Source organism: Xiphophorus couchianus, chromosome 6, assembly GCF_001444195.1.
Source record: "Xiphophorus couchianus chromosome 6, X_couchianus-1.0, whole genome shotgun sequence".
NCBI lineage: Eukaryota > Metazoa > Chordata > Actinopteri > Cyprinodontiformes > Poeciliidae > Xiphophorus > Xiphophorus couchianus.
The window spans coordinates 29,179,360-29,192,790 of NC_040233.1; the positions used below are offsets into that span (position 1 = coordinate 29,179,360).

General features: G+C 40.0%; 1 long non-coding RNA gene and 1 gene segment (V, D, J or C); one reads left to right on the forward strand and one right to left on the reverse strand.

Annotated features, from left to right (window-relative positions):
* The first annotated feature begins 2,741 nt into the window (after positions 1-2,741).
* Positions 2,742-6,680, forward strand: LOC114145771 (uncharacterized). Of its 2 annotated transcripts, XR_003595764.1 has the most exons (3): positions 2,742-2,997; positions 5,866-6,020; positions 6,321-6,680. It is a non-coding gene; the product is annotated as an uncharacterized LOC114145771 (long non-coding RNA). The 2 variants fall into 2 exon arrangements; XR_003595763.1 differs by lacking the exon at positions 2,742-2,997 and having other exon boundaries at positions 4,282-6,020.
* A 5,671-nt stretch (positions 6,681-12,351) lies between these two features.
* Positions 12,352-13,431, reverse strand: LOC114145770 (T-cell receptor alpha chain V region CTL-F3-like). The segment is given in 2 exon segments: positions 12,352-13,063; positions 13,228-13,431. Coding segments are annotated over 2 exon segments (369 nt in total).

The window sequence follows — 13,431 nt, forward strand, 5'->3', positions numbered from 1 at the left end:
GTTTGTGTGTGTTGGTGTGTGTTTGTGTGTGTTGGTGTGTGTGTGTTGGTGTGTGTGTTTGTGTGTGTTGGTGTGTGTGTTGGTGTGTGTGTTTGTGTGTTTGTGTGTGTGTGTTGGTGTGTGTGTGTGTGTGTGTGTTTGTGTGTGTGTGTGTTTGTGTGTGTGTGTGTTGGTGTGTGTGTGTTTGTGTGTGTTTGTGTGTGTTGGTGTGTGTGTTTGTGTGTGTGTGTGTTGGTGTGTGTGTGTTTGTGTGTGTTGGTGTGTGTGTTTGTGTGTGTGTGTGTTGGTGTGTGTGTGTTGGTGTGTGTGTGTGTGTTTGTGTGTGTGTGTGTGTGTGTGTGTTTGTGTGTGTTGGTGTGTGTGTGTGTGTGTGTGTGTTTGTGTGTGTTGGTGTGTGTGTGTGTGTGTGTGTTTGTGTGTTGGTGTGTGTGTGTTGGTGTGTGTGTGTTTGTGTGTGTGTGTGTGTGTGTGTGTGTGTGTGTTGGTGTGTGTGTTGGTGTGTGTGTTGGTGTGTGTGTTTGTGTGTGTGTGTGTGTTTGTGTGTGTTGGTGTGTGTGTTTGTGTGTGTTGGTGTGTTGGTGTGTGTGTTGGTGTGTGTGTGTGTGTGTGTTTGTGTGTGTTGGTGTGTTGGTGTGTGTGTTGGTGTGTGTGTTGGTGTGTGTGTGATCCACCTGTTTTCCACTGAGATCAGATCTCTGGATCATTCATGGCCTCATTATTTTAATCTCATTTATTACAAACAGTTTTATTTAAACATCTGAACATATTTTATATTTTTATTTTGTTTCATTATATCTGTTATAACTTTGATCGGCTGTTTAAACCTCATTATGAGGAAATAAAACTGATTTCCAGAATGTTGGAGTTAAAAGACGAGAAGATTTAACATGGCATTTTTATCGTCATGGTAACAGGAGTTAAACCGAGTCTCGTTAATTATTATTATTATTATTATTATTATTATTATTATTATTTTAGCATAAATATTTCAGAAAACAGCAACATGTCACCAGCTGAAAGATCAATACGTTTTCATAAAATCATCTGATGAATTTTCACCATTTATGACTTTAATAAGTTTATTGAAACTATAATTTGAATTGATCTGAATGACTGAATGAATCAGTCACTGATTCATCTGAACTGATTCTTTATATTTGGGTTTAAATTGTTTTGTAAAATGTCTTCAGTTTGATGATATTTATGACATTTATAATTCAGACATCGTCACGTTTAATATGTCGCTACAGGAGAAGCTAACAGGATTATGAACGTTAGCATCTTAGCTTGGAGGGTTTAATTAGGAGTAAAAGTCTGGGATCCTCTGACCTCTGACCTCTGACCTGAGCTCCAGTTTCTCTCATTCTTCTTCTTTGCTTTGGTGTTAAATATTTTCATAAATGTCGTCGTTCTGTCCGAATCCAGGCTTCTGTTTCTGCTGCAGTTCAGACGTCTGGCCTGCTACATGCTGCCAGGCTGGACCCGGTTCTGGTCCTGGTTCTGATTCTGGTCCCGGTTCCGGTTCTGGTCCTGGTCCTGGTTCTGGTCCTGGTCCTGGTCCTGGTTCTCGTTCTGGTCATGGTTCTGGTTCTGGTTCTAGTTCTGGTTCTGGTTCTGGTTCTAGTTCTGGTTCTGGTTCTGATCAGGACAGATTTGGTTCTTCTATAAAAGCTTTGATCCAATGTCTGAATGATTGAACTTGGAGCAGAACCCAACAGAACCACCCACCAGAACCGGAGATTTTATACAGTATTTTAACCTCCAGGAGCTAAAATAAGCCGAACCGGGTCAAAATGGTTCCGAGTCAAAATGGTTCTGGGTCAAAATGGTTCCGAGTCAAAATGGTTCCGGGTCAAAATGGTTCCGAGTCAAAATGGTTCTGGGTCCTAAATGGTTCTGGGTCCAAAATGGTTCTGGGTCAACCATTCAGATCCTGATCCAGTGGCTGAAGGTTCTGATCAGTTTTCTCTGTTTTCACTCAAAATCTGATGTTTAATTTGGATTTTAATAAATTTATTATTTATTAAAGTTAAATTCAAGATTTAAGATTTTTAGATAAATAAAAATCGTTTAATCTTAAATCCTGAACCTGAAGGTTCATTAAAGACGCTGAAAACAGAAATTATTTTATTATAATAATAACTTGGTCATATGAGGATCCCTGCAGATCATCAATCAACCAAAATATTGGTTATTAATTATTCTCTGATCCATAACAGAATCAATTCTGTTCCTTAAATTACAGTCAGAGATTTATATGACATTATAAACCTCCATTATTATCTTTATTATTATTGTTATTACTGTTGTTGTTATCCTTATTATTGTTTTAATTATCTTTATGATCTTTATTATTGTTTTAATTATCTTTATGATCTTTATTATTGTTTTAATTATCTTTATGATCTTTATTATTGTTTTTATTATCTTTATGATTATTCCTGTCTGGTTCGTGGATGATTTACATTCAGAGGAATAAAAACATTCAAAACTTGTATCTTTTTTTTTTTTACTGAATCCGTTTAAATGAATCAAAATAAAATTTATTTTATTTTATGTTTTAGAAATTGTGAAAATAATCAGAAAACAACATAATTTCTATCTAAATAATCCACATATTTTCCTGTAAATCAGTAGCTTAAGTTCATGTAAAATCATGTTATTGTGAGCTGAAGCTGCAGACTTCCTGTGGCGGCTGTGATGTCACGGCGTGGGCGCCTGCTCCTGCGTTCTGATTGGCTGCTGAGGATCTTCTGCTCTCAGTTTCCACAGGATGCGGTCGCTCGAGCGTCACAGGCGAGGGCGGCTGCGGCTCAAAGCCTCTGGGACAGGAAGCGGGCGGGGCGGAGCCGGCAAACCGGGCCAGGCGCCCCGATCAGAACCGGAGCGGGTCACACACTTCCTGCCGCCGCCAACATGGTGAGAGCGCAGCAGGCGAACGATCAGCAGCTGCAGAAACATCCAGGAAACCTTCAGAGCCACAGTGGAGCAGCAGAGGTCAGAGGTCACAGCAGCCTGCAGATGAATTCATTCATTCACTCATTCATTCAGTCATCTTTATATAAATGAGAATAAAACACATTTTATGGTCATTTCTGCTTTTACATAAATAATTAAATGATTTAGTGATTCAAACCGAATAATTTAAAAATAAATACTACAGATATTTAAATAAACTTTTTACCAACATTACATATTATTTTATAAATTAGAATAAATTAGAACTTAATTTATTATCAATCAGTGACGATTAAATCAAAATGAATAGAAAATAAAAAACAAAAAACAGAATAAAGAATAAAAATACTGAACATAAATATTCTGCAGTTATTAGAAATAATGTTCAAGATGCAGCTGAGTTTATTTAAAATGATATTTATAAGTTTATATTTATAATATTTACAATGTTTATAATATTTATAATATTTACAATGTTTATAATATTTATAATGTTTATATTTATAATATTTACAATATTTATAATATTTATAATGTTTATAATATTTATAATGTTTATATTTATAATATTTACAATATTTATAATATTTATAATATTTACAATGTTTATAATATTTATATTTATAATATTTACAATATTTATAATATTTATAATGTTTATAATATTTATATATATTTGAGCATTAAAAGAGAAACTAACTAGAGGAATTTATGTTAAACAGCAGAAATATTTTTTAAATCATAAAATAACTGGAAGAACCAGCAGATACTTATTGATTATTGATTAGATCCATAACTAACTTATTGATACTTTTATGGTTTTAAGGTCAAAATATTTAAATATGAAATTAAAATATTTTATAAATAAAATTGTTTCATTTCTTCTGGATTCAAACGATCATAAAGTCACTCAGCAGCTCAGAACCTTCAGAACCATCAGAACCTTCAGAACCTTCAGAACCATCAGAACCATCAGAACCTTCAGAACCATCAGAACCATCAGAACCATCAGGTCCACTCTACTCTGCCTGAGTCTGTGGCTGACGTCTCGACTTTGACTAGGCCATCGCAGCACCTGGATTCAGTCGGGTTTGCTGCTGTTTGTTATTATTATCATATATTTTTTAATTTTTCAATAAACACTAAAACTTCATCTGGAGCCCCGCTGTCAAACATGAGGCGCAGGGGCCGAAACCAGGCCGCCGTAGCTTTTTCCTCAAAATACGACTTTAATATAAACGTGTTTAAATATTAATTTACCAGAAGAATCAGAAAAACGAGAAGCTCAACATGATTTAATGTCAGGAAGAAAAGACCAACACAGAGGAAGCTAACAGGAAGGTCCTGGTCACTCTGCGGCCCACAGCATCACTCCTCCACCGCCGAGCCTTCAGCTGGGTTAACCCTGATGACATCACTTTCACCCTGATGACATCACACTTTGGTCCAGCCGGCGATGTTCTTCAGATCCGGCTGCCATCTTGTTTCTGGATACCGTCAGTACCATGACCTTTAACCTTTGGCCTGCTAACTGAGGCTCGCTTCACACTCTGACCTCTGACCTTGGCCTGAATCTGCTGGGCCGGTTTGGAGATGACCTTTGACCCTCCCCAGGATGAGCAGCAGCAGCGTCCATTAAACTACAGAAATCAGTTTGAATTGTTTTTGTGTCAGAGGTTCAGCAGAAGCTGTTTGTTGCTTTGACTAGGCCAACCGCACCGGAAGGCAGCAGCTGAGAAACGAGTCGATGGCGGCATCATCATCATCATCATCATCATCATCATCAGCAGCAGCAGCAGCAGCAGCAGCAGCAGCAGCAGCAGCAGCAGCGCTGCAGCCTCGTGGTCGACCCAGAATCTGACAAACATCCGGCTGAACCAGAGAAACTCGACCACAGAAAGTTTCCGACGGAAAAAAAAAACCTGCAGCTGCAACTTCCAGGAAACAAGAATCATTCATTCAGTTATAAATATGACAACATGAACCACAGCAGCAGCTGGTCATCGCTACACATTCACATCTATAATCTGGATTAAAACTGTCAGTTTGGAACCAGAATTATTAAAGCAGGAAGAAAATCTAGATTAAATAACATCTGGATGACCTTTGACCTCAGAACCTCAGAGTCAACAGTAAACAGACCAAAACAACTTTTACTGTAAATATTCATTTAATGTTTATGAAATATGACAGAACAGGATCAATAATGATCAGATTAATCAGATCCAATCTATCAACCTTCATCAGATTAACTTAGATTAATAAAATATGCTTTCATAAACATTAAAAGGATTTAATTCAGTTTGCTTTGTGGTAAAAAGGGAAACTTTTAATTACTTTGAATAATTTAATTAAAACCCAGAAAAGTTCAGATTCTTAGAGATAAAATGAATTTTTATACAGAAACAAAAAAAAAAAGTTTTTAACATGAAAACATGATCAGGGTTCAGAACAGAGCTGGAGGTCAAGTAAAAGTAATCAGTAAAATTTACAGGTTTTCTGCTGAATTTTGATCAAATCCTGAGATCAAAAGTTTTTCTGGAACCTGAAAAACATCAAACTAATTTTCATTTGGAGTTGAATAGTTTTGGATGTAACTGTAGCTATGCTAGCTAACTGTCAATGTTTCCCCCTGTGGCTCATATTAATGGTTTTTATTTCTGTTCTGGATTATAATCTCATCATATTTATCTTCAGAAGGTTTACAAAGCAACATTTAATGACGGCAACATTAAATATTGCCTTAATGACATTTCTGAGCATCAACCTGATGAATCATTGATGTTGATTTCAATCCTCTGGATTTCCTGCTAATGAAGTCTGAAGTCACTTCCTGTTCAGAGAAACGAGACGATTGTTTTGAGTCATGAAACGATCAGATTATTTGAATCATGTTTCTGTTTCCAGAACCTTCAGAGCTGAGTTTCACCAGTCAGTGACTGAACCCAAGACGATTCACTGATCTGGTTTCTGTAAAGGTCAACAGAAACACTTCTCAGCCTCCTTCAGACTGGAAACAACAAACCAGCAGCAACAAAACACAGAAGTGTCTGGATCACCAGGTGAGTAGACTCTAAAAGCTTCAACGATCATAAAATACAAAATATTCACATTAAAATCATTTAAACATCCATCAGAACAAATAAAGCTACAGAAGCTCAGGTTATTTCTCTTTCTTAAAGTTTCTAAATATAAATTTCCTCTAATAAAACATCATTTCTCTCATCCTTTCATTACAGCTGGTGTCTAACAGAGATTAATCTGATGATCTGAAATAAACCGATAGAAATTAAAACATCCCACAATTCCTCAGTTTTCTTTCTTCTGTGTTTTTATTTCTGATTTGAATCAAATCATTTCAGTGGAATCTGAAGGTGGCTGCTAGGACTCCAGCTTCCTGCAGGTGGCGTCCTTCACGCTGGCTGTTTTATTGGACAACAGCGCCATCAAGTGGATCTTTAAAGAACTGTTCAGTGTTTCTGTTCTCTGCTTGTATTTGATGTATTTATGTTTTTCTAATAACCAGAATGTTACTGGAGGTGAAGTGATGATAAAGATCCTCAGTAAAACTTCCAGTTTATCCACCAACACAGATGTTTCCAACCAACTCCCTCAGGAAACTCCTGCCCAGCAGGGGGCGCTGTAGAAACCATGACTGGAAAAGAGAAGTTGTTACTGATGTGTCTGATTTAGATTTCTCTAATAAACTTTTATCACCGTTTTAACGTTTTAGGATGAACTGCCTGCTTTCCTCCTCCTGCTCACAGAAACATGTTTATAACTGAAGACAATCAGAGAAAATCTCGGCTGGTCGACGGATCAGAACCGAACGGAGCAACCAGCAGAAATGACCTGCTACATTTTCCAGAAATCCTCGGCGCTCTGCAGAGTGACAAACATTTGGAAATATTTGTTGCCCAAAGTAAAATCTGATGAGGATCTAACTGAAGCGCTGACTTGTTCTGAAACTGAAATGATTTGTGAAATGGGAAGTTATTTTCTGGATCTGCTTCAGTTCCAGAGCAGGAAGCCGATGCTGCTGCAGCACTTCATGTGACACAAAGTGCTGCAGAAGCTTTTCATGGATTTTTCATCTCCCTCTAATCCAGCATCATATTTGCTGAGAGATGTGAATATTGACCTGTTGTGACTTTTTCATAGTGACGCCACTTCTGGTCAGAGGCACGTTGCAGGTGTGAAGGGAGAGCTGGAGACAAAACTGTTTCTACTCCCAGACATCCAGATTGTTCCTTCATGTTCTTCATTCACTTTAAGACTCACAGTATGAACAGGATTCAGATCTGAACCAGTTCAGCTTGGAGCCCTGAAGTCTGACTTGGACTGAACCGAGTCGGTGAACCAAATGTTTGTTGTTTAGCCTGAAGGCTGCAGCCAATTATTACTTGATTGAACTTATTGAAACATTAGTTGAATGTAATGAGCTAAATGCTAATATCTCTATTTTTGTTTTAAAAAGATATAGATTTGTAGATATTTTTGACGTTTGTCTCAGTTGGATCTTCTTATCTTTGTTGCCAGGTTAGTTGGAGTGAATCTGTCGGCGCCACCAGTAGAAACCTGAGGAAGTGAAACATAAAATCTTCCACAGTTCAGCTTTTCAGTGTTGCTTAGATTTTAATATCATTTGTTTTAGTTATAAATCAGAATTTTCTTGAAACTCTTGTTCAACAAAGCAGCAGCAGGAGCCTCAGTTCCTCCTGGTTTCACTTCCAGTTCAAATCATTTCTGGGAAAAAATCCACTGGGAGAATCTGCAGGTCGAAGAGCCAAACCTGCAGCCTGGAGATGTTTGATAAAAGTTCAAAATCACCTGATAAAGACTGGGAAACACACACACACACACACACACACACACACACACACACACACACACACACACAGCCAGGTAAATAACCAACAGAGTAAAACTGGAGAATCTAACAGTTTTTCTCCAGGAAAATATGATAAAAACTAAAATTAAAAATTAATTGAAATAAAATAACAGGAAGCCTGAAGAGGAACCGAACTTCATGGACACAAACAGTAAGTTAGTACACCCTGCAGTAAGTTAGTACACCCTGCAGTAAGTTAGTACACCCTGCAGTAAGTCAGTACACCCTGCAGTAAGTCAGTACACCCTGCAGTAAGTCAGTACACCCTGCATGCAGCTGGACAGCAGGCTTCGTTTCTGGATGTTTTCCAGCCGGTCCAGTTGACTGGATCAGAACCGGGTGGAGAATCTCTGCTCTGGTTCTCCGTTTGTCAGGGAATCAGAAGTTCTTGAAGCTCTGAGAGGCTTTAGTCTGAAGCCTGCTGCTCAGGAAGGAACCATGTTGACCCATCAGGTCGGTTTAAGCAGAACCAGAACCAGAACCAAAACTGGAACAAACCGCCCGAGACGTTCAGAACCTGCTGGTTCCTTTGAATCCGGACTGAATCACGAATTTATGATCAGTTGAAACATTTGATCATTTCCTTTCAATGCAGAATTTTTCCAGTTTCTGCCTCTCATGATGCGGCCTAGTTAAAGGCCGACCAGGAGACAGGAGCTGCTGATTAGAGTCAATTCAAATCAAATTTATTTGCATAACACATTTCAGCAGCCAGGCAGTGAAAGTCTTCACATCGTAAAATACCATAATGTCCGATAATACATGAAATCAGTCTATTCCTCTGATAATGTTATTTTCTGATGGAGCGCCACCGCCACCTACTGGCCGCTTTTGGTACTGAAGCATCTGCTCTACAGGACAGATGGATTAAATCTGAAGACATCAAATATGTAAAATTTATTCAGTTCAAATATAAAAATAAACATTATTGAGCTGAAATCAGAGGATCCCTGGATGGAAACATTTAAAACAGGAAGCAGGGATGAAAAATCAGCTCGGAATAAAGAGAAAATATATATAAAAACAATATTTCTGTAAACCAGGTGAGTCAACAGGAATCAGAGTTTAATCCATAAACTAACAGGAAAAAATAACAACAATAAACATAAAATACACTGAATAACTGAAAAGGACACAAAACCCCAATGAATGTCAAAGTAAAGCGGTGATGTGTTTCATTCTGGTCCGTTTTGTTAAAGCCTCTGGTTTAAAGCTTCTCCTGTGAAACAGTAAAGATGTCAGAACTGAGAGTTTTAAAGGAGAAATGATCTGAAACTGGTCCAGTTATGATCCCATGAATGAAATATTAAAACGCTGCAGCAGGAAATCAGCAGCTGAAACTGAAAACACCGGAAAGCAAGAAAGAAACAGAAAATATGGCTGGAAAAGTTTTCACCACATGATGGCGCTGTGGACCCATGAGTAGGTGAGCCGATCCCAGCAGTGAGGTTCTGATCCGAGATGGCTTCAGAGAGTAGAGCCCAGGTCCGGGACAGAGAGTAGAGCCCAGGTCCGGGACTCGGCTGCTCAGCACCGATCCGGACCAGGAATCCGGGTCGGTGCTGCAGCTGCCCTCCTGCATGTTGTCGGGTCCAGAAGAAGAAATATTGATATGAAACTCTCACTGGGTTTTCTTCCAGAATCGACGCCTCGTCTCTGTCTGGACTCGGCTCTGCTCCACCAGTAACTTATTTCTCTTCACCAGGACGGACCGGTACAGCGCCCGCTTGACGGCAGACGCTGCGCCAATCCGCCTGTCGATCTCCCGCTCCCTTCTTCCCTCATTCCTGAACAAGATCCCGAGATACTTGAACTCCTCCACTTGGGGCAGGACACCCCCCCTGACCCGGAGAAGGCACTCTACCCTTTTCCGGCTCAAGACCATGGCCTTGGATTTGGAGGCACTGATCCCCATCCCGGCCGCTTCACACTCGGCTGCGAACCGCTCCAGCGAGAGCTGCAGGTCACGACCTGAATAAGCCAAAAGGACCACATCGTCTGCAAAAAGCAGAGATGAGATCCTGAGGCCACCAAATCGGATCCCCTCAACACCTTGGCTGGTCTAGAGATTCTGTCCATGAAAGTGATGAACAGAATCGGTGACAAAGGGCAGCCCTGGCGGAGTCCAACTCTCACCGGAAATGAGCAGAAAACTTATTTTTTGTTTTACTGAAACCCACTCATTGGTTTTCATCTGATTTTCGATTTATTTTCAGTTGCAGTTTCATCAAACCTCTCAGGTCGGAGTCAATAGATTTTCAGAATCAAACATTTCAGTCTGAAACTCTGCAGTTTGGAGAAAAAACTGAAACTTTCGTTCAGAATAAATTAATTGTGTTTCTGTCTTGTTAGTGGCTGTTGGTCATTTTGTATTGACCTGTTGCTCCTGCAGGTTTCCGGATGCCGAGTCGTCCTGAAGTTTTGTTTCAGATGTTAATTTTTCTAAGTTTTGAAATCAGAATGTTGAAAATAAGGTGATAAACTGTTTGCAGAATTCCTTAAATCTATAAAAACCTTTTTGCACAAAACCTTTAAGCATCACTAGAAAATGACTGACATTTCTGAAAATGTTCTTTTGCTCATAGTAAACTTGTATTTTTCTTTTAATTTTAAAAATGAAAATTGTCAGGAGTTAAAATTGTGGATTTTTCCTCGATGATCAGATGATGAACTTCCATTTCTTCCCATAACAAGAAAAAAGCAGAAGCCTTGGATGAGCAGCGGTGGTTTGTGGTTCCTCTTATCTTTGAACCTGAGTTTGGTGTCTGTGGTCAGGTTTTTGTACAGCCTCCTCTACATGTTGCACCACTGTGTTTCTAGAGCGCAGTAGTAGAGGCCTGAGTCTGCCAGGGTTGCTGTTTCTATCTGCAGTTCAGTTGATGTATCTGTTGTTACTGATCCGTAATGATAGTTGGGAACGTACGCCTCCTTACTTTGGTTTTTTGCTCCTTTCCACAGCAGGAACTGAGGAGCCTCAACATCGGAAACTTGTTTGTACCAGTGAAGGTGAGGAAGATTTGATGTTGTCTCGTAGTTACAGCGGAGTGAGACACGCTGTCCTTCTGTCCCTCTGTCTTCACCTCTAACAGCAGCGATTGAATCCTGAGCTGTTAGTCCTGTTAAAGTGGAGAAAATGAACAACCTGATCGGTATTACTGTCTACATGCACAACTAAATCAACTTGTGAAATAATTAATTACTTAATAATAAAACTCACCTCTACTGAGAGACAGAAGCAGAACCAGGCAGAGCAACATGTCTTTGGAGTCCTTAGAGCCACACTGTAGATCAACAATGTTCTTCCACTGCAGCAGAAAGAGGAAGAAATGATGTCATTGGATGAGCTGAAGGTCAGTGGGCGGGGCCACTTCAACTCAACCAATCAGAGAGTTTTCTGCTTCCTCACCAGCTCTGTCTCTGATCTTTACTGCTTCATGTCTCTGTTGTCTTTGTCTTCAGTCCAAAGACTCAACAACCAGTGGATTAACAGGGAGTGAGGCCCTCTAGTGGCTGCTGGGGAGTACTGCAGGTTTTTGTGCAGAGTTTGATCAGACACACATCAGTGTTCCTTGTGCAGAGTTTCAGAAACTGCTACATTTGAACGTCTCCCTCCCCTCACTCATTTTTCATCCTGTACATCATTTGCTACAAGGTAACAGGGCTTTGGGTTTGGGGCTACCAGCGATGGGACGCACTGATGGGAGGTTTATGGTAAATATCCTTCTTTGGGTGCTCTGCTTTTGCAGGAATTGTCAATCAGTATCCTCCTGTCTTCTCACCTGAGTGTGAAATGTATCCATTTGCAATTAGTAGGCAGCCAAATAGAGATGTATGGGAGCCAAATGGCTAAAAGATCCAGAAATCATGTATGACCTGCACTGAGGATGGAGTACCTCCTTCACAATGAGCCTCACCGGATTGCCACATCTAGCTTGCAAAGCAGCGGGGGGTCTGCTGGGCAGCCCCACTCGGTCAGAGAGGAAATTATATTCATGGAGTTGTTTTGCAATGAAAAGGTTTTGGCATCTGTCTGGGTCATTCTGACCCTCTCTTCCCCTCCTGGCATGTAAACAATGACTGGGCAGGAGTCCATGACTTGGAGAGAATGCTGTTTGGACAGATAATAACAACCCTTTACTGTTATTTGGAACATCTGAAACAGAGCAGATGTTGATTCCCAAATTTATTCTGAAAATCCCAATTCACATCTAATGTCAAATGATACCAGTAGTCCTGCGTAACTCCAGGACAGTAATGCCATTGGTCGAAGCTTTCCAATACACACTAGTAGAAATTAGACTGTAAAAAGTGATGTCAGAAGCAGAAATCAAAAGATTTTGGATTTTTGTAACAATGTGTCTATGACGATGTAATTTCCATAGATGTGTGGTAATAATCTCTCAACCCGCCGGCCTTAAGCAGTAAGAACCAAGTCCTGTTTCGTGTCATTTCTTTTATTCAGGTATTCTATGTTAGCCACCTTGTTGATCCTCTATAACACCCAACAGGCTTCCCTGTCCTTTCCCCAGGTGTATTCACATATATCTGAGTGAATATAAAGAGCAATATGAGTGTTGATCATTTTGATGTCAATAACATCAAAATTGGACTGGAAGTTACATTTAGGAGACCACAGACTGCCGATTGTAGAGTCTTCTCCACCTAAACCCCAAAACCCAATGCATCTCAGTTAATACCGGGGTGTAGGTCCAGACCACCAGGACTTGCTAGTGGGGCTTGAAATTTTTGCTAGGGTTTTGTTGGAAACTACGACAGCAAACATTCTTTAAAAGCAGAAGCCTTGGATGAGCAGCGGTGGTTTGTGGTTTCTCTTATCTTTGAACCTGAGTTTGGTGTCTGTGGTCAGGTTTTTGTACAGCCTCCTCTACATGTTGCACCACTGTGTTTCTAGAGCGCAGTAGTAGAGGCCTGAGTCTGCCAGGGTTGCTGTTTCTATCTGCAGTTCAGTTGATGTATCTGTCGTTACTGATCCGTAACGATCGTTGGGGTTGTGCTCATCCACACTGCTTTTTTTTGCTCCTTTCCACAGCAGGAACTGAGGAGCCTCAACATCGGAAACTTGTTTGTACCAGTGAAGGTTGGGATAGTCAGAACCCGTCTTATAGCTACAGTTGAATGAGACAGGTTGTCCTTCTATCCCGTTGACTTCATAACCAACAGCAGAGATGAAGTCTTGAGCCTGAGCTGTTAGACCTGGAGAAATGAAGCCATTAGACAAACATCGTCCATGAGGGTGAGAGTAGAAGAAAAAGTGGAAAAATGTCCCCTGAACAGTATTACTCTATCAACCTGTTCAACTAAATCAACTGGTGAAAAGATTATTAATTAATGCAGCAGATGAAAAAAGCTAAACTCACCTCTACTGAGAGACAGAAGCAGAACCAGGCAGAGCAACATGTCTTTGGAGTCCTTAGAGCCACACTGCAGATCAACAATGTTCTTCCACTGCAGCAGAAAGAGGAAGAAATGATGTCATTGGATGAGCTGAAGGTCAGTGGGCGGGGCCACTTCAACTCAACCAATCAGAGAGTTTTCTGCTTCCTCATCAGCTCTGTCTCTGA